The 26,224-nt window shown below is 42.8% G+C and overlaps 1 protein-coding gene and 1 long non-coding RNA gene across 3 annotated transcripts; both read right to left on the minus strand.

Moving 5' to 3' along the window:
• Positions 1-6,074: 6,074 nt before the first annotated feature.
• Positions 6,075-13,267, minus strand: tbx22 (T-box transcription factor 22). 2 transcript variants are annotated; one of them, XM_071457711.1, is made up of 8 exons: positions 12,806-13,267; positions 12,099-12,354; positions 10,742-10,843; positions 10,456-10,630; positions 8,397-8,561; positions 7,527-7,591; positions 7,188-7,273; positions 6,075-7,102 (listed from the first exon to the last, which is right to left on the minus strand). In XM_071457711.1, exons 1-8 carry the CDS (start codon positions 12,942-12,944, stop codon positions 6,555-6,557), a joined length of 1,536 nt encoding a protein of 511 aa, XP_071313812.1. In that variant the 5' UTR covers positions 12,945-13,267; the 3' UTR covers positions 6,075-6,554. The 2 variants fall into 2 exon arrangements, with proteins under 2 accessions (XP_071313812.1, XP_071313813.1); XM_071457712.1 differs by having other exon boundaries at positions 6,434-7,099; positions 12,806-13,095.
• A 5,106-nt stretch (positions 13,268-18,373) lies between these two features.
• LOC139606456 (uncharacterized) lies at positions 18,374-22,547 on the minus strand. Its single transcript, XR_011684624.1, has 3 exons — positions 22,447-22,547; positions 21,695-21,773; positions 18,374-19,244 (listed from the first exon to the last, which is right to left on the minus strand). It is a non-coding gene; the product is annotated as an uncharacterized lncRNA (long non-coding RNA).
• Between the last annotated feature and the right edge of the window lie 3,677 nt (positions 22,548-26,224).

Here is a 26,224-nt window from a genome sequence, read left to right on the forward strand (position 1 = left end):
AATTTTATTAAAGCTTAAAGTTATGCATAATTGAGGGCATGGCTGCTTTGAGTGACAGGTGAGAGAGAGTATGCTTGCCACAAACCGGCATGCATCGAAGTCCCGGCTCCACACACGTCCCACCTATTTGCCCATTTTAGCCAAAAGTTATGCGGCGTCAGACAATACTATGATGGCAATGGCAGAGCGGTCCACTCTGATCTTCTGAACTTATGGGTGACATCACAGAGGCTTCATCCATCTGTATCTACAGTCTATGAGGGGAACATAACATGACAGTCAGGCTGAGGGAGAACAGGGGGCTTCCTCTCTATCTCATACAAACTGCCCTGTTTTAATAGTCTAGCCTGTAAAATGTGTCTCCCATAGAGTTGCACTGAATTGAGTCTCAAAAATACGGGACAAAGTGTGTCCTGCATCAGTACAATACAGGGCTTTGCCAACCCTTGTTAGCATGCTGTCGTTAGCATTAAGCTCAGAGCACTGCAGTGCTAATAGAGTTGTTGGCATGTTTTAAACACTATGCTTGAGTCCAGTTAGGCTTGTTAATTCAATTTTTTTTAAGTTTGTTAAAATGCAATTTAAATGAGAAATAAAGATAGTTAAACCGAACCTTCACCTAGCTATCATAGATTTGTTAAATATGCTGTAACTACCGTATTTTTCAAATGGCTGCTTGTGTAGGTGAACTCTGGGCTAGGCAGTGAGGGGTTAATGAGGTGATGCTCTGAAGTTGTTGACAAGATGACTGTCTCCTGTTAATGAGGGAAACAGGAAAAGAGGAGGGCTATTAATCGGATTTATAACTCTGGAATTACATTATTATTATAGTATGGATGTAACAGAGCTGTGTGTGTGTGTGTGTGTGTGTGCATATGGTAAAACACTCTGCAGGTCCGCTGTTAGTCACACTGCCGCGTCTCAAATTGAATTAGCGTTGACAGCGCACTGCGCCAGCCGCGTGTATGTGTGTGTGCACTGGGGGCACTGTGTTGGCAAGCTGTCTGTGTGTGTGTGTGTGTGTGTGTGTGTGAAACAGAAGAGAAAGAGGGCCTTCTCCCCTGAAATCAATTAAGCGAGTACAGGTCTGTAGTTGTGGGGGTAAGAGGGGCACATCCTGTAGAGGGCAGCCCAGACAGACAGCACCATCTGGGGCAGCAGGCAGGTTGACCCTGGGCTGAGACATGAAAGAAGCGGGGCAGGGATAAGAGGAGAGGAGAGGATAGGCCAGCATTAAATCACTCTTTCTCTCCACCCAGTTCCCTCACCCCATCCCCTCATCTGCAATCCGATACATCAGCCACGGAGCATCATTCTCACTCAATCACTCGCTCTCTCTTTCCTTTTTCTCCCCTCTCTCTTTATCTACCCCAGGAGTGATAACCTGTCATACACAGGAAACAAGAAGAGGTAAGAACGATCTATCCCTCTGTCAGAGATAGGGGCAAAGAGAAAAAGAATATCTCACATCTCTTGTTCCAGAGAGGTTGATTTATAGGTTTGTATTAAATAAAACCAATGCCAGAGAAGGCCTCCCTCTAACTCTCTTATTCTTTCTCTTACACACACATACATACACCTGTCGAGTCCCCCCTTGGTCTGTCAGACAGAGGAAGGAATTAGCACAGACGCACACACACACACACACACACACACACACACACACACACTGTCTCGCTCTCTCTCTCTTTCAGGGGGAGGGATGGCCATGTGTGATGGACAGCCTGGGTCAGAGTGTGCGTTGTGTTTGCTGGTCATAAGCTGAGTGCTGACAGCCTTCTCCCAGACACCCTGCGCTCAAACACACCGCTCCATTGATGACAAAACACTCAGCTGAACAAGTAAGAATATGTCATTGGATTACATCAACCATGGCCATTAGTAAATCATGATCATGCAATGTTTTATGTTAAATCTATGGTGTAGTCAGCAGCATATAAATACATGACTATTGCATTAAAATTATCATATTCATCAAGTCACTGGTAGAAGGGTGTACCCGACAGTAACAATACCAGCATGTAACAATCTAAAGTGCAAGTAAGAGGATGGAACTAGTATCATCAAAAATTTACGTAATTATACTGCAATAATAAAAGTATTAGCAATCATTGTGGAGGCACAACGGCCCTTGTGAAAAGTGCTCATGCTGTATGTTTTAAAATCTCAATCAACAAAGCAAAGTAATTATAGCTGTCAAATGAAAGGTGGTGGTACTTAAAGTGTCAGGGTCATGAGAAAACTGTATTTTATGAATTTTTGTGGAAAACTGGCTGATTAGTTGATCCTTTATTTATTGGGAAATTTTTCACTTTCCTTCATCGTAGGCTACATAAACAATTTAAAAACCCGCTGCATTAGCCAGAAATGCATTATTGTCACACAGTGTTTTTCTTCACCCATGGAAAGATGATGTTCACAGCACGGAATTGAGAAGTAAAAGTACTCATTGTGCAGAAAGCCCCCCGTCAGTGTTTCCATATTTTAGTTGGTTGAAGTGGATTTAATTTTATCTGCTTCCTACTTCGGGTAGTTTAATATTAACTCAGGGCACAATATTTCATAAATCAGCCATATGTTTTGTAGGAAAAATGCTGACCTGAAAAGTAACTTAAAACTGTAGAATGACAGTTCTTTGTCTTTGTGTTACACAAAACAGAAACATGCCTATAGTTAATGAACACGGAGCATCGTCGACTGTTCACTTCATAAAAAAGTGGGGGGAAAGGTGAAAATGGAAAGGTAAGGTGTGAGGGAAAGTGCGAGAGCTGTTTGGGTCATTAACACTTTCTCTGATGAATGGCATGAGTGTGAGGCCCAGATGGAGCTCTAAGAGGAAACCCCAAAACACACACACATGAAAACACGCAGGCCAGGTGCCAGGCCATATGTTAAAGCTGTTTGTCCTGCACTCATCTAACCTCTGCTCCTGTAAGACAGGGCCCTGTCAGGGAGCACATGCCTGTGCAATGCCCCAATGACCCCTGTCTACACACACATGTGGACATACAGCAAGGAGCATGAATACACACATATACAAAGCGACATGCAAATACACAGCGGCTCCTGGTTCTGTCAACACGTCTGTGATCTAATGCTGATCACAACAGAGGCTCGGGCTGGTGTGTCCAGCAACAGAGGATGTCTTCAAGATAAAATGGAAATAATAGTGAGGTGAGAGGAGAGGAGAAGAGAGGAGAGGAGAGGAGAGGAGAGGAGAGGAGAGGAGAGAGGAGAGGAGAGGAGAGGAGAGGAGAGGAGAGGAGAGGAGAGGAGAGGAGGCAAAATATAGAGCAGCGTATGCCCGTTTGATAGGGCAGCAGAAGAGCGCTTAATAACTGTTAAACTGCTCTTGCTTTTCACATTACTCACTCAGTGTAATTCAATTTCAGCCGCAGCTGGTTTCACTTTAAACTTTACAGCTGAGCTCAGTCACGTCCCATAATCTGACCTGATAAATAACCAGCTTTTATTGAGTTTGCAGAGAAAATAGCGTCCAGTATAAACCTTCACAAGAGACTCGGAGCCAAAATGCGAGTAAGGCTGGAGGGCATGAAGCTGAATAGGAAAAGAAGTGTGTGTAAGTGTGTGTGAAGGTGTGTATTTACAACTCAGTGCTTGTGAGCAAGTGTAAGGCAGCTATTATTAGGAGATAACTGACGTATGCATGCATGTGTGTGTGTGTGTGTGTGTGTGTGTGTGTGTGTGTGTGTGGTGTATGTTAATCTAATGAAGGCAGAGTATATTTACACGTCCTGACTCTCTGCTGAGCTTCTCTCCTGTTTCAGGATGCCATTTCACATGATTGGAAACAAATGACTTCAGGGTCAAATTTCTCTCCCTTTACTACCTGTCAATCACCTTGGAGCGGCCCAGAAACTTCCCTCCCTGTGTTATTACAAAGTTGAATCAGCACAGTTTCCATGTTATTTCAGCCACCACCTTCAAGAGGATTATGTTGACACCTTACCAAGCAAATTAACAACACGGGTGGATGAACAGCACAGTTAATCATCGACAGGCTGATAAAAGGTTAACTCAACAGTCATTTTCAACCAGCTGTGGGAGTCTAACAAGTTCTTAAACAAGACTGGAGACAGGGTTTGCTCAAATCAGAAAGATTATTAATAAGGAACAGTTGGAAATATACTTAAAATACTTTTTTTTGTGCAGCAGAAGGTTGATACTACTCTCATCTCTATGCCAAATATGAAGCTACATCCAGCAGCCATTTAGCTTAGAATCTTAAATAAATGGATACAAAGGGAAATAAGCTAGCCCAGCAACAACAGAATCCACCCAACTGCAAAAGCTCCCTAATTCATTTAATCACATACAAAACCAAAGTGTAACAATAAGGGCCTTATTGCACCTGGCTGAGAAGCTGCCCACCAAGGTGAACAAAACAAATGAACATGTTGAGCCTCGGAGCTGCTTGTAGACATATTTAGTTACCTTCAGACAGGGCCAGATTAGCTGTTTCACCTGTTTCCATTCTTGTCAGGCTAAGCTAACCAGATGTTAACTGTTACTTTATATTTGACGTGCAGATATGATGGTGTTTGATGGTTTTTCATCCAATTCTCTACAAGAAAGTGAATAAGGATCTTTCCCAAAATGTAAAATCGTTCCTTTTACTAAAAAGGTAGTTGTTAGTTGTTAGTTGTTAGTTGTTAGTTGCCATTTGTATTATTGTAAAGTGCAGACATGTACACAAACACCTGAATCAAAAGCTAATCTTCCATTATATTATTTACTGCTTGCTATAAAGCGTAGCTGATATTGACAGGCGCTTACATCTTATTTTTTGTAACATGTGCTACAAACATGTGTGTGTATGTGTGTATGTGTGTGTGTGTGTGTGTGTGTGTGTGTGTTTGCATTACTATGTTGGAGAGTGGCAGGTGCAAAGTCCAGCCCTCCTGGTATGAAAGCAATTTGTCTAACTGAAAGATCAGGAATTAGTTGGGAGTTTAAAATGATTGTCCTACATCGGCAAACATGGAAATGACAGACAGTATCAAATAACCAGCGCAGATTATGTCTGTCTGCAGACAAAGGCTAGGCTGTTTGATGGCGCACCTGACTGCTCGCTGAAACACGGGCCATCCCCTGCACTGAGTTCCTCAATTAACTCCTTCCTGCTATTTCCATGTCCAGCACGTATTAGCTCACTGCCATGCTTGGCCATGACAAGTAAATTGCTGTTTGGTTATGAGCGTTTGTCGGGAAACAGGCCATTTCCCCCGCTTTGCCTAAACCACTGCTCCTAGCCCTGCTGAGAGAGGGGGGAAGGAGGGATGGTGCTGGGTTTTGAGTCTGAGCTGAAGGCAGGAATTATCACATCAGTGGCTGAACGGGCGTGCCCCCTTTGGTATGGACGAAAAAACACAGAGTTAGTGAGAGGTTTTCACTCAGCACCGACTCTCTGTTCCTCATTGGCATGCTGGGATTCACTTTTCTGAAAGCCTTCCACATGTCTCCGAAAGTCAAGTCTTCCCACCGCGGTATTGATTTACTGTTGATCCTGGAGCAATGTTACAACAGTGACTACAATAATGATGACACGGCTGCTTTAGTCCATTTTTACACCGCAAGAAGCCGTGTTCCAGTCTTGTTACAGACTGTGGCTAATATAGGCCTCTATAGAATAACCGTTTCACCTCCATGCGTCTCTGATTAGTCCTATTATTGGTAATAAAGTACAGGAATGGAAACTGGGCCGCCTGAACCCTGGCAGCTGTTGTTCTTCCCCTAAAAATCACAGAAAGGCCTGATGAGCTCATGTTATTAGTCAGGCGCGGCCAAGCCTGACACTGGGATTCAGCTGAGTTTAGAGATCGAAAAACACAAAACATGCTTTTGTTCAGTTTCAGTGAATAGCACACGGTAATTGCAGAGGAGGAGATTTCTGTATCATTTCTTATTAGAAATCATTTCCTGTTGCTCATGTGTTTCGGTTTACTTTGAAATACACTGTGTTCATCTCAATACAACTGGAAAACGTGTTTCCTCTTTCATTTAGTTTATACATGCTGTTTATGAGGGAAAAGAACATTTTGAATGCTGGTGTATGATCTGAACAAAAAAATATGAAAAATACTTTAATGGGCACTTATGGTCAGTTTAACAGTCATTCTCATTAACAGTTATATTACATACCTCAGGTCCTATTGCTGTTGCTCTTTGGTAACACCATTACGGCATGTGAAGCGCTTAAGGCAGCAAAGAGTCTCTGCCGCACTGTTTTCTGCGCCAAATAAATCTCTACATCCTGCCTACATTTCTGTTTACTCCAATGTTGGTCTCTCTGGGGCTAGTTGAGAGTGCATAGAGAAGAGGACCTGCTCACAGTCTGCTTCTGGATCAGTCTTTGTGCTGGTAAATCCAACACAGTGTACAAAGAGGTTTTTAAATACAAAAACGTCCCCAGAGTTCTGCGTTGGTTGCTCCTTTGAGTCTCGCTCAAAGAGAATGACCCCTCTCTGTTCTGTTGCAATAAGCTTTGCCTTGTTATACTCAATGGGCCAGAGCCTGCAAGTGCGGTCCAGCTGTCAGAGGCAGTGGTTGGTGGTCGGGTGCCACGGAGACTGGCGCAGCAGACAGTCTGTGGTATCTTCGGCTAGCTTGGCGTGCCGGGAAATAGCTGTGAGCTGGGGGTTCAGGGGGAGGCTGCAGCGGTAAAGACAGTAGGGGCCCGCTGTGTCAGAGAGATGAGGGAAGAGAGAAGGCCCCTGAGGGCTAAGGGGGCTGTGGGGGTGGATGAGGCACGGGGAGCTTCCCAGAGACCCGTGAAGACAGGGGTCCCTGCAGTGGGGAGGTTTCTTCCCCTGCAGGGCAGAGAGGAGCGGGAGGTCTGTTAGCGGGGAGAGGTGAGGCAGGCCTCTCAGTCTGTCTGCTCCCAGGGAGGAGAAGGCTCTGCCGGGCAGCGGGGAGGTGCTGGGTGAGGTGATGGAGGTCTTGCCGTAGAGGGGGAGAGCCAGGGTGTGGAGAGCGGCGTCCTGGCAGGAGAGCGCAGAGACGGAGAACGGGTGAAGGGACGAGGATGAGGAGAGAGGGAGGAGGCTCTTCACACTGCTGGTCGGCGACCCCGAGCTCCCTGCTGAAGCAGAAGTCAGAAACGTGAATCACAGACATAAAAATGAAAAAAAAAAAACAGAGTATTTCTGAGAGCTGCACCGCCGAACCTTGGAGCTGGATGGTGAACGGCTTGAAGTCCAGGCTGAGAGGGTTTCTCCAGGGATATGACTCCAATAAGCCATCCAACACCCCTCTGCACACACACACACACACACACACACACACACATATATATATATACTGTAAAAGCACTGAAAAATGTTATTCCAGGTATTTAAATGTTGGTTCTGAGAGGTGTGAAATTCTGCACTACACAGTTCAACTTCATGTGAAGGTTTTATGTGGCATCAAGTTTCGGTGGTTGAACCTTAAATCCCTCTTGGGTCCTTCAGTGAAGTACTCTGTGAGCTAGAATAAGTGTTGGTGCTCGGTGAGTTTTCCTGTACCTGTTCCTTCCTGGATCTCTGAAGCCCTTGGCGAACGGGTTCCTGTCGATCTTCAGTTTCGTGATCTAGCCCAGGAGAGAGGGACAGACACGGAGTTAGAGTGGTGGTGTCGAGCAGTGACGTGTTAAGCTAACAATGAGCTCAGCTTTACAACAGCACGGAGAGTGGCAAAGCTCTCCCTCAGGGACTGCGTCTCCCAGCAGCACCCAGGGCGATCAGCCATGTCAAACAGGGCTCTTGGAGAAGGGGGTTCGGGGTCGTACAGTTTTATTTGGTGCTTTAATGGGCTGCGGACTCCAGCAGTCGGCCCAGTCACCGCTCGTTACTGAGTTTCTGTAATAATACGTTCACTGATCGTAAAATGAGCCCTGATGAAAAGAGCTGGCAGTCCCCGCGGACGGCTCCGTTACTGGAGGAATGGTAGCCAACACTGGGGTCAGCTCCCCTGCACGGGAACACACACTCACCCTCTCTGAGCCACTGACCCCGCTGAAAATCAGGACGCTGCAATTTACGATCAGGCTGAGACCACTGGGGAGGGGGCCTCATCATCTTCATGATGTGAGGATTAAAACATTTTCAGGAGAGGTCAAAGAGGCCTGAGGGCTGTTGACTGACTCATAGCAACCATCACCATGCCGATGACAAAGACTGAACATCTGCTTTTTGAATATTTGGTTCACATAAATGATGAAGAATGTGGATGAGCAATATCAAATAGACAGTATTACTCATTTTTCACAAAAAATTCCATTGTCTACAAGATTAAATAGCTAAACATTATCTAATATATCCTCAGTGCACATCGTTTTTAAGCCTATTTTTGTACTGTTCTGTGTGATGATGTGTTGTTGATGATGTGAGTGCTACCTGTTGGTTCTGATAGGCTGTGACTGTGGTGAACTCGGTCTCTGGGAAGGAGAAGCTGTGCACTCCTGCAGCAGGCAACGACTGGATCTGAGACAAGTCCATCCGTGGGTCGTGGCGGATGATGTGCACACGTGGCTTGTATTTATGCATCGACTGGAGAATAATCTGTTTGGAGAGATGAAGACGATTCTTTGATTTTGTAAGGTGGGCTGTCTGTCTGTATCTACAGGGGCATCAACTAACAATTACTTTCATTATCAGTGAGTCTGAAGATAATTTTTTTTCAGTGAATCATTTTGTCTATAAAATGTGAGTCAGCAGTGAAAAATATCCACAGTTTCCTACAGTGAAGCTGTTTGTTACTTCTGTCTAAACACAGATAACCGCTCTGCCACACCAGAGAAAACAGCAGCTGAGAGGCTGCAGTCACAGAATATTAAGCTAAGCTAATTATAAGAAAAATGATTCGCTTTTTAACAGTTGAATGAAACTGTTGAACAACTTACTGATTTATCAACTAATTGCTCTGCCTTTATGGAGCGTAGTGAGTAGTCCAGTAGTTTGGAGGCTTTGCAAAAACTTGAAGTTTCAAATCATTTTAACGACATTAACTCAAAGAGCTGTGGAAACCAGCCTCTCATACAGTAAATCTCCATTAACATGTCACAATACAAATTATTTCATCTACATAACTCAACATTAGGCGAAATATTATGGTAAAGTGATAGTATAACTAAATATAATTTACAACAAATGCAACTATAGACACAGTGTGATCTGTCAAAACAATAATACACTGCAAAATAACATAACATTACACCAGAACTACAGCCAGAACCACAATGTGCTATTTGACAGTTAAATTAAAAAACTACTTCTAATGTCATTGACTTACAGTATCACATTAACCATAGTTAAAAAAATTCATGGATATTAATATGATTTCAATTTAACGTCTAACCAAAAAAAAAATTCAGCTTGAGGCCGATCACAGCAAAAAGAGCTTCAACTGATTTTCAAAAATTTAATTATTAAGTTTATTGTGTATTTTTTGTGGTGTTTTATTATTATCGTTTTGTACATTTTGTGATGCATGTTTTTATATTATAAAAACATGCATTATTTTTAAATTATAAAAAAAGTAAAATATTTAAGTAAAATTACCAGTTTGACCACTGTGGCAGTCTGAAGTCTGTAAATCTGGACTTTTACCTTTTACCTTTTAAGGGCAAAGCCAAATGAAAATATATATTGTAATATAATATTTATATATATTGCTAAGATTTCAAAATAGAAAGCAGATTTTTTTCCTAAAATACACAAAGCAGTTAAGTTAAACTGCCAAACAGCAAAATGTGTCAGCATCATAAAAGTTCAGACAATCAACACGTCTTTATTAGTGTTTAAACCCAAACTCCGCTCCAGAGAGGCCAGTCACAGGGTTATGAACTGAGCACAACAACATCATGGATTCTGAGGCTGTTTTAGTTTCAGCTCTGCAGCAGGAACACTTTCTGCACTCCCCCCTCATCTACCAGAATAATGAATCCTCCACACACACTATGAACTAAACTCAGTGGTGTTATTGTAAACAGGAGGATCAAGCCTAAAGCCTCCTGTAGCCCCCTCAGTCACCACATCAGTCACATCTGTGCAGACCTGAACTTTCACTGGAGGTTCTGCAGCAGAGATAGATTTCAACTTCCTTTATCCCTAAAAGACGTGCAGGCTTTCCATCCTGAGGAGTCGTCCAACATGGTTCAAGATGTGTAAGACAGCAAGGAGGACTGTGTCTGACTGTGGTGCTCTGTTACACATTTTACACAACCAAGTGATCAACTTTTCTGATGTGAACCCTCTCAAATTATACACAAAACACTGAGAAATGCTCGGAAATATCTTTAAAATGTTGTATTATAAATAAAGACTTTAAGAATGCAGCAGAATAGTGAAGACATACAAGTATGTCCCGCCTGCTCAGGTCTACTCAGCGTTTATCCCTTACCCATGATCTATTGGACAGATGAAGAGGAGGCAGATGCTCAGATGTGTTACCTACATGTCCCTTATCGTCCATCTCATTGTTGGTGAGCTTGACCCGGTCAAAGCTGATGACCTGACGCATCCACGTCTCCCCCGCGCACGGCGAGTCCGGGTGCACGTAGAGCCGGGGAGAGATGCAGGAGTGGTCCGTGTTTCCAGCCACCATCCACTGCGAGCTGTGGTACACATACCTGCGGGCGCGTATACACGTGAGTACATAAGCTAATGCATGGACGGTGAGTTGGAGTAATTTAACACACACACACACACACACACACACACACACACACACACACACACACCTGTAGCGTTTGGAGTCCACGGGCATGACGTCCATGGCGACGTAATACTGCTGGCACGGGTCCAGGTTGCGCACCTTGACGCGCACTGAGGGAAACATTCTCCTGGAGACAGGTGAGAGGAGACAGAGGGTGAAATTCATTCATTTTTATCCTTTTAGAAAAAAAAGAGAAAAAATTCAATCTTTTATTTTTATCTTCCGCAAAATGCGCAAAAGTGTGTTTCGCTCTGACGGACTTCAGATCGCGAGAGGAGACAGACAGACAGAGGCAGAGACTCTTCCTGTGTTTTTTCGGCCGAGTTCAGAGGAGAGTTCAGGGACCTCGAGGGGGCCACGAGGGCATCTTCACTGCCGAGATTTATAGCGCGTGCTCTCGGTAATTGAATAAACGGAAGCGAGATTTCAGCGAGTCGTCATGTCCCAATAACTCACCACAGAGCGGGAAACACGCCGAGGACGCACACGGCTGCCCCTCAGGCCACAGATGACTTTCCTTGAAATTCAAAGATAGAGTTAATCGGACTACAGCTGAGAATGCGTCCTGTCCCAAGCTTCCTCTGCGCAGCTCACGGTCCTGGATTATATCATGTAGCTCTGCTTTTCTTTTCTATTAGTCTGGAGCAACTGGGAAATAGACTTTAATTCAGTTTGACAAAATGTAATAATTTTCTTTAACAAATGATATAAATTGACTTCTATTCCTTTTGGAAACCTAACACTTTTTTTTTAACTTCAAAATATCAGCAAAACAATATGCATCACTGAATTATATTTAAAAACTAACCGTACACCTTCACTTGTGATCAGCCTCAGCGCCTCACAGCTGATAACCACCTGTCTGACCGCAGAACAGTTTATGGAAATGTGTGACCGCATTAACTCACTGATATCAGGCACTTCAACGCGGAAAATAACATTTAATCACAACGGATCGCCAATGAAAAACAAACTAAAGACTCAAAGGTCACAACCGTTTACGCAGTGAGGCCCGGGCTGCAGGGTCTGAGGCCCGCTCCCGTTTCCGTATGAATACTGACTATTAAAAAAAAAAGATTTTCAAAATAATGTAATAAATGACAATATAATTAATAATCCTATCACAAATAAGACTTTGCGGCAGTGATAGTTTTGTCAGTTTAACACAATTAGCCTAAGCACGTAGCCGCCTGCATATTATGAATAGAGCCAGTAATTCAGACGGTAAAACAGTTGTTACAGCTCTTGTCTTTTAGGGAAATAAGTTTGGAGTTTGGAAGTTCTGAGGGATAGAAAACAGTAAATGTGTAATCTTCTCTAAATGTGTTAACACACATCTCGGCTCTTCTCGTAGTTGTGTTTGTCTGGAGCAGGCTTCATACCTCCCAGCTTTAGTGATGATCATCTCGGTGCCGATCTCGTAGAATCTCTTCCACAGCTCGGAGCCCTGCAGCTCGACTCGGACCTCTCTGTCCGGGCGGCTGTCGCTCTCCTTCGGCTTGTTCTCCCCTCCATCTGGGTCAGCCTCCTCAGCCCCTGAGCCGTCGGTCTGTCTCTGCGGGTCACAGGAGGTCTCCTCCGCCCCCCTCGGTGTTGAACCTGCTTTCTTCACCTGGCCGACCGGATACTCACGCAGGCCTGAAAAGCGCAATCGAACAAACAAGTGAGATGTAGAGAAAATGAGACAAGAAGGCTTAAGAAATCCATGCAGTGTTACCCAAACTCATTGATAGTTTAGCTGCAGTTTTTTAATCTTTTGATTTGAAGAAACTGAAGATATGAACCAAAATATTGTTTTATAAAAAAGAAAAGAAAAGAAAAGAAAAGAAAAGAAAAGAAAAGAAACACTGATCGTTGCAGTTTTCCAACGTGGAGAATATTTACAAAAACTTCTAAAATTGAATTCGATCATCTTGGATTTGAACTTTTGAAAAATAAAATAAGTCAAATTGTGGAATAAATTGTGAATAAATGCAAAATATAGGTTTTGGTTGTGCGTTTCATTGTTTCATTTTGTGCGTAAAATTATAGTAGCCTTTGGGACAGTGAGATGTTCTTGAAAATCCAACACGAGTTCCGTCTGTCTCACCAGTGAAGATGCTCCTATCGCCGCCGGTGTCTCCAGCTGAACTTGACTCTAGTCCCTCAGACACTTTCATCCTCTTGCAGGGTTTCCCGACCAGCGCCTCCACGGAAAACGCGTGAGCCCGGGAGCTCAGACCCTGCATCTTGGCGGAAGATCCCGTCTTTCCAGGCGCCTATCCGTCTGAACTTTGACTTCGTCCTGCGTAAGGCTCAGTGTCCCGGCTCATGCAGAACAGGACGGGGCAGAACAGGCAGCAGCAGCACCTCAGGGAGCCCCTCTTCTCTCACCGCGGCTCCGTGACGCTGCGTAATTGATCCGGTGCGTTCCCATGTGTTCTCCGAGACGCACACCTTCATCCAAAATCCTTGATTATTGGCACGCCTCTCCTCCCCACCACAATATTCCCCTCTCTTCCTCTTTATCCGTTTCTGTGTCTCCCCTTTCCTCTCTGTCTCACAGAGGGCTTGTTCCTCTGGTTCCCCTCTGCGCGTCACAGAGAGGGAGGGAAGAGCGCAGCGTGCATTCCTCCACATGGGACTGCCCTGCAAAAAATATCCACCCTCACTCTTATCCAGATCTTACAATCCCATTCTCCCGAAACGAAGACAGAACAAAATACTCAAACTCAAGAGTAAAATTATTGCTTTTCTCTTTAAAGTCATCACGTTTTTTTTCTGTAAACACGTCATATTTGAAACAACAAAATGAGACAGATTCCTTTATCAGCATCGACAGGTGACATCTGATTCAAGACACAATTTAAGTTGATTTGACAGGAAACAAGTTAAATTATCAAACTCGTTTTCTGTTTTTCCTGCAAGCTGAAGGAAACTAATGTAACTCAGCGAACAACAGATATTTTTTGCAGTGTTTGCTTGGTCTCAGTGGCTTTTGCGCATCCAGGACAACCAGCAGCAGCATCTTTACGCACGAAGTGCCGCTGTTGGATGAGTTGACCTGTACAAGAGTAGGAGCAATTTTTTATATGTTTGTTCCACTTTGTAATATAATGCAAATCCATCCAGTTCCCCCAAATAAAGTGTTAAATATGTAAACCTCAAAATATTATTTTAAAATCATTTTAAAGACCGGATTGAACTCGCCAGTGTATTTAACTCAGATCTTGTGATGCGCGTTTTCTCTTAAGTCATTTTCTTTGCAGAAACAATCCTGTTGATAGTTTCCCATGTTGCTCTCCTCCATTCAGACAGCGGATAGATAAATAGAATGAACATTTTAGAGCACCACAGGGGGAGTCGAGGCACAAATATTTAAGTCTGTTAATTCAGACCATCTGGAGGGTAAAATATATCCCCACGAAACTCGCTGCATTTCTGTTGAAGCTAACATTTCCTATATTAATTTGAAGGCTTTTCCTTAAAGCGCCCTCTTGTCTCCCGTTCCTCCGGTGTAGAAGTGGGATTTTTTCTTTCCTTTTTCTTTTGCGGTTCCCGGTGAGGGTGTGCGCCAGTCTGGTTTTCATAAGTGCGGAGATCAGATGGAGTTTGGCGCACAGGGAGAAAACTGGGCCGTAATGACAGCTCAGGATTATTACATTACTGCTCGACATGAAATAGATCCGCTTTACACAAATAAAAGTCATCGAAGGCTCTATTTAAAATGTTTTTTAATCACATGATATAATTGCTCTGAGGAGAAAACAAATGAGGGCTGTGTTTACGGCATGGTTGGTTTGGTTGGTGATGGAAATCTCCGACAACAGCCGGGAAATGGAGAACTATGACCAACCGGAATCACATGTTCTCTGTCATCATAACCCGTTTCAGGACCGAGGCCTGGATTTATGTTTATCCTTCCCTACTTGTCCTTTTTCCTGTCAATACTGTAGCAAAGTGCATCCCAAATACGCGGCCTGGTTTAGAGCTGTGGGAGGAAAAAGTGCAGCAGAAATAACTGCAGTGTCTCTTTGTGTGCGCACAGGCCCTGGTGCTGCCGCTTTTTTGAAATAAAAGACCCAAAAGAAACTGATAGAAATAGCCTGCGCAGTTTCCTTCCACTCAAGTTTGAGAGATTATTTTTCCATGTTGTCTTCAGCAGTCAGCTCATAAATCTTCGTCATGGGATTATGGGATGTCAGTGGAGTGATGACGGGCGTGCAGGCCTCTGCTAAACACAACAGGAAGCTCCTTTTGGTTGTTTTATGAATCATACCCAGTGCAAATCTGCATTTGTCCCATTCAGGAATGTTTGGCACACATGTTTCCTCTTATTAGGCACAATACGCACGCTTGGCGGAAACGAGACTCAAATCCAATTTAGCACGGGCCTCAGGTTTCCATTAATGCGGAAGTTTGATGACCTGCTGCAATTAGGCTTTCCGATCATTTTGCGCCTTCGGGCTCGCCTGCATGCCGCTGATTTGCGATTACATGGGCTAATTAATAAGTATTTGCGAATAATTGGTTTGCAATTGAAACGTAGTGGAGGGCCCTTAAATGCACATCACGTAGATTAAACTGGCGATTCAAGTGCAACACATTAATCATGTTTAAGTTAGTTTCACTTGAGTTGGTTAAAGGTAAATTCTGCTGTTTCTAAAGTATGATCCGTATGTAATAAATTAGTATTCGTCTCTATTTCAACACAAATCCTGTTTATTCTCTGTTTCATTTGTTTTTCACTATGGCTTGATGACTGACACTCAGGCATGTGTGTGTGTGTGTGTGTGTGTGTGTGTGTGTCTGTGTGCATAGCTGCAGGCTGGTGCCCAAAGAGTAATCACCTCCAGCCATAGACCAATGGTAGGCATCTGTCTGTACTGTATGTGTGCTCATGCTCACAACTTAATGCGTGTGAGTGTGTGTGTGAGTGTGTGTGTGTTTATAAACAGGCCTGTCTGTCTGTAACTCAGTGCTGAGTGAATGTGACGGGCCCCCTGATGGTTTGTTTTAAGTTGGATTCTGATGCTGAGCAGTTTATGTGTGTGTTTGTGTGTGTGTATGTGTGTGTGTGTGTGTGTGTGTGTGTGTGTGTGTGTGTGAGGGTTATTCTGGGCATGGGCTGCCAGAGCGGATGCCCACTCACTGCCAAACGTCAAACTTCCACCACCCGTCCACTGTGACATATGTGGAGTGTTTGAATAAAGAACGCTGTGCACACTTAGCGTGTTGTGGCACTAATGGGATGTGAGTTCTCTGTATTGCACTTGAATGAAGGCTCACCTGGAACACACACAGCTATACTGAGACAAAGATGTGATAATTGTTTACAAAATATCATCCTGAAAACCTTCAGTGAGGATTTCAAGTAGCGTATGAGCTGTTTGTTATTTATTGATTGTGTTACTGACTATTTCGACATGAAGGAGACAGTGGTGAAACATCCAGAGTAGATGTGAAAAGACGTCAATGAGACAACATGAGAACAGAGACAACAAAGACAAGCAGTCAGAGCTTTTTACAACATAACCGATTACAGAGTGACAAATTCCTTTGACCCTGATATGTCATCAGCTCCATGGTGTGTGTGTGTGTGTGTGTACACATCTGCTACTTATAACCTCCCGTCTTTTGTCCCTGTCTCGGGGCGTACAGCTGTCTGAGGTCCACCGCGTCTCTCAGACTGTGGAGTCCCTGCAGGGATCCTAGCTGTGCAGTCTATCCATAGCTTCTGCTTGTTTAGCAGCTCTAATGGGAGAGTCAGCGAGACGCTGATCACATCCCTCCCTGTCTATACGAGTTAATTGAGTGTGTCTGCCAACACAGTTGCATCTTGCCCCTTGATTTGCCGTTGAAAGGCATCCAAATTCTCTCCTCCAATCTGAGAGAAACATGGGCTTGATCTCATTTGGCTGCTGCCATGATGTCTGGATGAGAAAGAGCAAAATGCCACCTGTTTAATGGCTGAACTGAGAACCACAAGAGCTGAAGCTGAATGCTGTATTATTATACTATAATCAGTTTCACCAAAATAGCTACTATCATGGCTTCTGCAATTCTGCCTTGTCGCCACTCATCTCTATTGATCCAGTTTTATTTGTGAAGCAGTGGTTTGTGCTGTTCAATGTGCTGCAGGTGAGTGACAGTAGAAACACAAAAAGTAAGGAGACTAATGCACATGAATAAAATAATAGACATATAATTAGCAAGTGGCTTAATAATTGACCATTCAAAATAAATTACAATATAACGTTTGCAGAGATAAGGTTAAAGTCATAAAACAGATATGACTGGTGATATCTAGTTTTCTTGTGTCAGAAATGTCCCATGAAAAGACAAAAACCAAAATCAATTGATCCTGCGAACAAGTAGTGTATCCAAAGCCTGATATAGTCTATTCCTCTGTTCCACAGACCTTCATATTCATCCACAATCTATTAAAAACACACAAATTTAACCACCCTGATGCTCTGATTGGCCTGTTCCGTCATCATAATGAACATAGGCACTGTAGTTTATTTTCAGTCAAACCCATACACACCGTCGTGCTGCTGTAGAACCAAATCTGCATCAGTTCCCTGTGAATTATATGTTTTTTTACTCCTGTTTGTTCGACTTGCTACAAACTACAGTGTTGCAACAGTTGTAGGAAATTACTGAGCTTTTTTTTTTTTAAATTTTTTAAATGAAAACATATATTCACACGTTGTTTTATTCAGAAGGAACAAACAGACTTGGAGCTGTAAAGCCAAGAGCCATTGACAGGGTAGAGAAGTTGGAAAAAATCTTAGGATGCCAACAAACTGTTGATTCTGGTCTTTTCATGTCAGGTGTTGACAGTGTTATAAATATAGAATATTTCCTTATGCTTTAAAGATATCAGCTCTCAGCTGCTTTCAATCCTCAGGCAGGATAAACAGCTTGGAGAATAAAAAGCAAGAGGCCGCCTCACCAAATGTTTTTCTCCTTCACTTCAGAGCAACTAAAAGGCTTGTGCCAAAGGACCTGAGAGGCCTCTCTGGTACACCCATAAAAAAAGACTGTTGCAAGAGACTGCAACAACCATGATGATGTGATCAATCTTATGTTTTCCTGGAAGACTTTAAATGCTTTTTTTTGTTGTTTTGTTTTGTTGCATTTTTAACAGAAAACTGTAGGTGTGAAAAGATGTGTGCATTTACTGGGAATGAAGAGTCTAAAAACAATGATATCTAGCTGCTTAATTTAGGAAGTGTAGCATCCAGGGTTGTTGGTGCTTGACAGATTCTAGGACATAGACAACCCATCTCCTAACTTATTATGATCTGTAGTTTAATTTCATTGTTAAGCAACCTCTGGTGGCCGTGGTCATTATGTTGGCAGTAAGATGGAAGTTAAGTTATGTGTTACAAGAAGCGACAAAGGCCGTGTTCGGATGTTTGGATGTATGGGTTAATGAAACACAGGATTTTTTTTCATTTCTAATGTCAAAACGATTCACTCTGTGACCAATCGACAACATTAATCACCTATTTATTTTTGTAACCATGACGACAAAAGTCCTCCAACCTTAATGAAGTACGTCTTTTAACCCAAACCACAAGCTTTTCCTTGAACTAACCCAGTAGGTCTTGTGCCTAAATCTAACCAAGCCGTGACCATTACACAACATTTACCATAACCATTTATTTATGTTACCATGACGAAGGTCAATTGGAAATTGCGTATGCAACTAATTTGCAGTAGTAGACTCCTGTCGTGTGTTCAGTGCTGCTGACTTGTTTTTTTTTAATTTTGAACCAAGGCCACAACTTTCCCTGACATTAACCAAGTGCTGCGAATGCATAGACATAATTATAAAAATGTTGATTTGGCTGATATTTTATTGCATGAGTGGATATTTTAGGGAATACAAATAAAACATGTTGTTTATATGCAACATACGTACAAGATATACATTCAGATGTGAACTTTTGGGTCCTGCCAGTTATGTTTGGTAACAACTTTTGTTCCTTTTGTTGATAAAAACCTGATTCAGGCAGTTTAACAAAAACATATTTGCTGTTGCAAATGAGTAGTATATGAATATAATTTCTGGAAAATCTAAAGATATCTTGGTTTCTGCTGCTTTGATTTTTCTTCTGGTCTGTCTCTCGTGAATAACCTAACTTTATGGAAGTGCAATATAAAATTGCTGGAGTGTCCCTTCAAATTGGGTGTAATATGTGCTCTGTTTCTCGACCTACACTCTGGCCACAAATTTCTGAATTAATTGCAGCCAATTTATAAATGGATGAACTTTACAATAGGGAAGTCTGAAAGAGATGAAAAGGCTGTTAGTTCTTCTGCATTGCTCTCCAGCACCCGTCCTCTCCCTCTGCACAACGCCTCTGCTCGCTGGGTCTCCTCTCTGGGCTGGCAGCATGTGGGGAGCCTGGGCACGAGGCCTGGTACTACCGCCTCCCCCCTGCCCACAGTGTAGGAAGATTTAATGGCTCATGTGCCACAGCATCCAGCCTTTACTGGCTCCCTCTGCCTTGCCCTGGCCCGGTGGGTAACGAGGACTGGGGGCAAGAGGAAAACAGAGGAGAGGGGAGTAACATCTCTGCCAAGACGCACCCTCCTCCTCTCACCACAAGTGTGTTGTGAATTATCTTCTCCCTCTCCCCCCTCTTTTCTCTCTTTCTCTTCCTAAGCCTTAAGTTATCCCTTGCTACTCATCCTCTTCCTATTAAACACATATAGATCTTCATCTGTCCACAACGCTTTCATGAGGCCTGCTGTGAATCTGGCACCATGGCACATTCATCTCACTTGTTTGGATAGCTAATTCTTTCTGATGAAAATTGCCTTTTCTTTCCCCGTCTGTCTCTCTCTCTCTCTCATTCTCTCTCTCTCTCTCTCTGTCTCTCTCTTTCTCCCCCCCCCCCCCCCCCCTTACCCTCTCTCTCTCTCTTTCTCCCCCTCTGACTGCCAGTAACTGTGTGGTTAATGGTTGCGGTAAAAAGAAACAAAAACAGCCGTAATTGATAATGAGAGTCAGACTCTGCATGTGAGGATCTCAGTCGAGCGTCTTTTCTCTCCTCTCCGTCTCGTCAGCTCCTCGGAGTGACGGCCCAGACGGGCGGCTCTGCCAAGCAGGACTCTGATTGAACAGGGCACAGGGATCCACGGGAGCTTTGTGGAGTTGGGAATAGATCTGTGGGAATGAGAATTGTTCTTCCCAGAAGGATGTCAGGGGGCAGAAAACTAATCCACAGGGTGTTAGAGTGTAATTTCCTAATAGCATAATGTGTAACTAGCACATTATATTTGGACAAAATAATGCATCCAGTGAACAACGCCAGCACTCCAACATAAACACACTTTCAGATTGTTAGCTGGCTTAAGTGAGAGTTTGAAATGTGTTGAGGGCTCCTTTTGGTGTTGTTAACATGCATGATGAGGGGAAGTAGTAATTATTCAGGGGAAAGCAGTGCATGTGGTGGGAGGCTGCCGAGGAACCCCACAGTCACACACGTCTTTATCTGTTTTTGTCCCACTGAGTGCAATCATTGTGAACACAAATATTTTTTATCAAAGCCTCGCCACAGTGGATGGGAATTATTTTTAGATTGCCCTGATAAATGAGAGGTTTCATATATCTGGATGTGGTCGGGGGGAAGAAGAGTGAGAATTCAGGAGAAAACGGAGAAAGAGTTAAAAAGAAAAAAAAAAAAAAAAATCTGGCAGAGCCACAAAAGCTTTTAAAACAACATGTGAAAAATCAGCAGTTCTTTAACAGTTAGCTTGTCATTTTTATTTGCCTCCTTAGATGGTGGCAGCGGTTGTCTTTCAGGCTGTGCCAGCTGGGATTGGCTGCTGGCTGGAAGGCGCAGGCCTGGCCCCGGTTAGCACTCTTATTATCATCACCACACACTGTAATTCACATGTCAATCACAGCCCAGAGCAGCACGGGGCCGAGGGGAGAGGGGCTGGTTAGGAGGGACTGCGACTGGGGTGATGGGCCAGACGGGGCGGGGGCTGCACACTGAATACTTCCAGCAGGCCCTAATCGGACCTTTCATTCCCCAATCTGTGCAGAATGGGCCTGGATAGGGGTATGATTGGCTCGGCAGCGCTGGGCTGAGCTGAAGCAGGAGGCTGTGCTGGACAGGATGCCATAAGAATAGGAGTGACCTCTGAGGAAGGTTAAACTGTCAGAGTTTGGCTGGTGTGGCCTGGCTCGAGTTAGTTTCTAGCTGGGGTAGACAGGATGAAGTGAGCAAAAAATGAGAATAGTGGAAATAATGTTAATCCAGCAGGAATGCTATGTTTATAAGCCAATAGTCACAAAGATGAAAATGTCTGTTTAGACTGAAGAACAGTTGGTCACACTGTACATGCAAAGTTTGGGCAATGAATTAAAACAAACACTGTGTCCACCTGAACTGTGGTTTGAATGAGGACTGTTGTGAAATACATGTGCTTTTATTCCAGTTTCGTCTCCATGGAAACCCTGTGACCTCCTCCAGATTGGAGCAGGCCACATCAGCTCTTTGTAAATTCATATTTAGCCCAGGTATAACAAGGTGGAGATTAATGCAGGATTAGAAAGTAGATCGTATGTATTAACTTGTGTATAACTGCAGGTGGATAGCTAACTGAGCTAACTGAGAAAACCAGTGCTAGCTTGCTAACATACTTTATGACCTGTTTGGTGTGAATCTTAAAGGAGATCATAGGGAATATATGGTCAACACATCTGCTAGATAAGAATTTCAAATTACACCATCGCAAATTTAAAAAGTTTCGCTAATAAAGTTTTGCTAAGTGACCAGTTAACATCAGTTAGGTTGGCATAGTTTGTTATTTCCCTGTCATTCAAAACTGCACAAATACCAGAAACTGAAAAATACATTTTTCTCCATCCATGTCAATAAAACAAAGTAACAGCCACATTTGTAAAATGCTTGCAGAGGGTAATTTGATGTGGTGTTGTATGAAGTATTTATCTATAGTCAGTGTGTCTCACCTGCAGTAGATTCAATCAGTGTGGTCCTAGTTTGGAGAAACAGGCAGGAGCACTGGTACAGAAGCTGAGCATTGTTCTGCTGTGGACCAGGACAGGAGAAGAAAAAATTATATTTCAGCCACTTAAAAAAATCTAAAAAACCAATGTATGTTATATTTTAAATATTTTCATAACTTTATCTTGCTGCCTGAACTATCCCTTTAAGAACAGCCGGTTGTACTGACTACCTGCCTAGTAACTATTTATTTAAACCTACTAACTGATGACTGATTGATTCTATAAATTGGGGAGACTTTAAATTTTAAAGTAACACTGAAATTACAAAATACTATACCACTTTTTGCAAATGACTTGGCTAATTATCCGGCAGCTACTACCAGACCAGAAGCATGTTCATGTATTGACTGACAGCCGTGAGCTCCCACCCCTGACTTTGGCCTCTTCTGATTGGTTAGATGGGTGAGGCTTGCTCAAAAATTTCTGCACTGCTGCCAGGCTGTTCAATGAATCTGGGTCACAGAAGCCTTTGACAGCACTTCTCCACATTAAGATACATTTCAGGGCATATTTTAACTAAAGAATATCAGGAAAAGTTAACGGAGGATTTGCAGTAAGGTTGGATGTATTGTTTGCCCCTGTAAAACTGCAATTTTTGGAAGATGGCCAACGCTACAGACGACACACTTCAGTTTTATGGTGCAATGCAATCTGGTAAATCTCTCATTTGAAATAAGCTAGTAACAGTCACTTACTACTTCTCAAACATAGTTATGGATTAACAAGTCGCTGGTGGAACCAAACCCAGGCCCCTTCCCGTCCACTGAAAACCATCACCAGTGATACACTGTGATACAGCACCTGTGGACATGAAAAATCCACGTTCATATTAATAGTTTCTGCCACTGATTGAATCAAAGCTTCAGAAGCAAAATAGTCATTTAACATCTCTTTAATCACATCTGGATGGTCCTCACATGTATAGAAAGGCATTTTCTGTTTTCTGACTTTATTCCCACCCCAAGAGGCTTTCTGCAGCCAAGCAGAGACACTATAATTTAAACGCTGCCGAAACGGGAACTCAAAAGACAACATGCTATTTCAATCAAAAGCCCAGTTCTTGCCCCATCATCCTGCCTGCCAAAGCGTGGTGTAACTCACACACACTCACACACACAAACGCACACACATGCAGAGAGCTCGCCTGCCAACGTGTGGTTTGCATTCACGATGCCTTAATGCCTTGTGGTTAGTGCTCTATCAGGGCCATGAGAAATGATTTATTAGTGGCTCCCGCCTGTATTTATAGATAATGCGCCTCCGTCAGTGTTAATAAAGAGATCCATTCTCAGCCTGGAAACACAGCACCTCTTTAAAGGATTACTGTCACTGCTAAACAATAGCTCGTCCTCCAAAGATAGCCCTGTAGCATGTGTAAAAGTGCATTCATGTATGTTGTGGGAGGGGGTTTAAAATAGTGGCAGACTGGAGCAGGGGAAACAATCCGTCTGTCCCTCTTAGCACAGACTCATTCATTAAAGATGCACATTTGTCTTCACACAAAACAACCTTCCCATTATTGTTGTATCCAAACTTTTCAAGTCAGATCTTTTCAGTCTTCTCTTCAGGCTCTGCACTGATCTGTTTTTATAGAAGCTGCTGTTGGCAATAACCCTTCCTCATTTGCTGTGGCTCAGATGTTGGAGGAGGGCGAAGCAGCATGAATAAGCGTTTCCCTTGTAGGCCTACTTTTGCACTTTTATCTGTCTTCGTGTCAGTAATATGTATGTGTGTGTGTGTGCATGTGTGTGCATGTGTGCGTGTGTGTGTGCGTGTGTGCATGTGTGCGTGTGTGGGGTGACGAGGATGGAAGAAAGACAGGCAGACACATGAGCGCTCTGGCAGTGAAGTGTATTTGTGTGACATCATTCTGTCTCCCTCTGGTTCCAATCAGCCCATCCTCCCCTGTTAATGACACCTGATAGATTAATGACTGATAAAGAGTGTGTGTGTGTGTGTGTGTGTGTGTGTGTGTGTGTGTGTGTGTTTCCATGTGTGTGTGTGAGTGTGTGTGTGTTTGGTGGGGGCCCACAGAAAACCCGCAATCAGACAGCTCTCAAATTAGCGCTCCATAACTACATCCTGACCAGAGTTTTAGACTTCTGAAGTGCAGGAAAGACCTTCCAGACAATCAGACACACACACACACACACACACACACACACACACACACACACACACACACACACACACACACAGGCTATCACTTTCATCCACAGTAGATCACATCACATTCATCTTCTTTCTAGCATGGTGAACTTTGACATGCTGAGAGACTGGGGTGGTGTTGGGGATGTTATCAATTTTAGCAGCTTACTCTTACATCCTCCTACCCTTCCCCTCCATCACACACACACACACACACACACACACACACACACACACACACACACACGCACACATTATACCTACACAGAGTGATGATTTGTTACTTAGCTATCATAGGTCATATGAAATCCAGCCCTACGAAAGACCACACATTCATCACAGTGGCCATACACACAATTAATCAAAGTTTCCACAACTTTTGTTTTGATTTTTTTATGTCTCAGTTGAATTTATTATTATTATTATTATTATTATTATTATTATTATTATTATTATTATTATTATTATTATTGTTATTATTATTATTGTTATTATTATTAAGAGTAGTAAAAATATTAACTTAAGTTGCATTAAACAAAGCCAAGTTTTACAAAGTCAAGGAAAACATATGATGACAATGAAATGAACCAAATTACAATAATTAATATAAATCTGTATCAATAACACACACAAATACATATTTATCATTCACTGTAAATACATGAGAGGTGGTAAAATAAAATATCAATAAGATATGTTAGTATCACTTTCTAATAAGGCACCCTGTATGCAGGCTTATGGTGGGTTTCTTGATGATTAATATTGCTTATTATTTATTAAAGCTTTGGTTAGTAATAAGCCATTAATAAAAACAAGTGTGTAATTGCAGCCAGGATCCAATTTATTCACATTTATACCCTTGATAGATCCACTAGTTATAATTTATAAAGCCTTTATAAAGTATGTTGTAATAGAAAGTGGTAAAGATATGGGCTGTTAACCATCATAATATGCATTATCCAAAAATGTTGATATTTTAGTAGAAAGAATGGTCTTTGGCCAATAAATGATTGTATATATCAGAAATCAGTCTGAAGAGCTCAGTTTCCTCTCAGTTATGATCTATGGTATTTAAGCAGTAGTTGCTTAAGGACAGGGGTGTGTCAGTTTCTCCACAGTGTTACGGCCTCTTCCATAACCTCTGCAGACTGCTAACACCTGATTACAGATGTTTTAGAGTCCAGGGAGGACTGTGGCCTCGTCAGTCCTCTGTCTATTTCTGACTGGAGCCTTAAGGCCTCAAAACAACCTCTGTGTCATGACTGAAGAAAAATACGGATCAGTGTATTGCCCTGGAGTGGAAAGGTGTGTGTGTGTGTGTGTGTGTGTGTGTGTGTGTGTTTGATCCTCCCGTGAACCTGACAGAGGTGACGTCACTGAATCTGGAAGTGATTCGACCAGGCTATGATGCTATTGGCCACGATTCAAGAGAGGGTGTGTGTGTGTGTGTGTATGTGTGTGTGTGTGTGTGTGTGTGTGTGTGTGTGTGTGTGTGTGTGCTCCACTGGTGTAAAGTCAACATGGCCGTAGCACTCTGGAGCAGTCTCATGATGATGAGGTAATTTCCCCAGAGTTTAACCCTCAGCAACATAACAGACATCTGTCCATTTCCATCCCTCCGTCCTCCTCTGTGCCCTTTCATCCCTTTTCATCCCATCTGATTCTTCCACCTTTTCCTTTCTACCTGTGCCAGTTGCTTACCTTGAGTTGTCCTTCATCACACACATATGGGACCCTTCTTCAAGTCGTACCTTTTGTCCTCTCCTTCACTCCTGTGCTTCAAAAATCCTTTCATCCCATAGTTTTCTTCTTTTTCTGTCTTTACACCACCTCCTTACTGCTTCAAACAGACAGACAGTCGACACATGCATTCCTCATAAACACAGTCATATAAAACTTAGTGTTCTGATATGTTACGTCATATATTATTTTAGCCTCGATTAAATGACTCAGTGAGTACAACAGAAGGGTATTAAATTTCACTTTCTGTGTAGAAGACATTAACAGATGAGATTCAAGGAACAGTTTTAATCAAGATTCAAGTCAAGAATTGTAAATCTAAACTTAGCCCAGCTATAATGCTAGTGTTTACACAGTGGAGACTTTTATACATCACTAATGTTAAAATGGGCTGCACCAGACAAACTAATTCTAGTTAACCTCTAGTAACAACCGGACAATAATTGTGTATACCCTGTAGCTAACTGTCAGATGTAGTGGGAACTGTTGCATGGTAAACTTAACACACTGACAAAGCTAACGTTAGCTTGAAACTATAACTGTTTCGAGTGAAGAGCAGGTGAGTCTATATGAAAACACTTGATA

This window comes from Trachinotus anak, unplaced genomic scaffold, assembly GCF_046630095.1.
Source record: "Trachinotus anak isolate AG129_WGS33_773 ecotype Australia unplaced genomic scaffold, CSIRO_AGI_Tana_v1 ptg000021l, whole genome shotgun sequence".
Classification (NCBI taxonomy): Eukaryota; Metazoa; Chordata; class Actinopteri; order Carangiformes; family Carangidae; genus Trachinotus; species Trachinotus anak.

What these genes read in the sequence shown, in the direction of transcription:
- tbx22 (XM_071457711.1), bottom strand. Translation starts at nt 12,944, where the DNA reads ATGCAGGGTCTGAGCTCCCGGGCTCACGCGTTTTCCGTGGAGGCGCTG. An exon ending in AGAGATCCAGGAAGGAACAG is followed by an intron (nt 7,274 to 7,526) that starts GTACAGGAAAAC and finishes GTGTGTGTGCAG; the next exon opens with AGGGGTGTTGGATGGCTTAT. An exon ending in GTTCACCATCCAGCTCCAAG is followed by an intron (nt 7,103 to 7,187) that starts GTTCGGCGGTGC and finishes CTTCTGCTTCAG; the next exon opens with CAGGGAGCTCGGGGTCGCCG.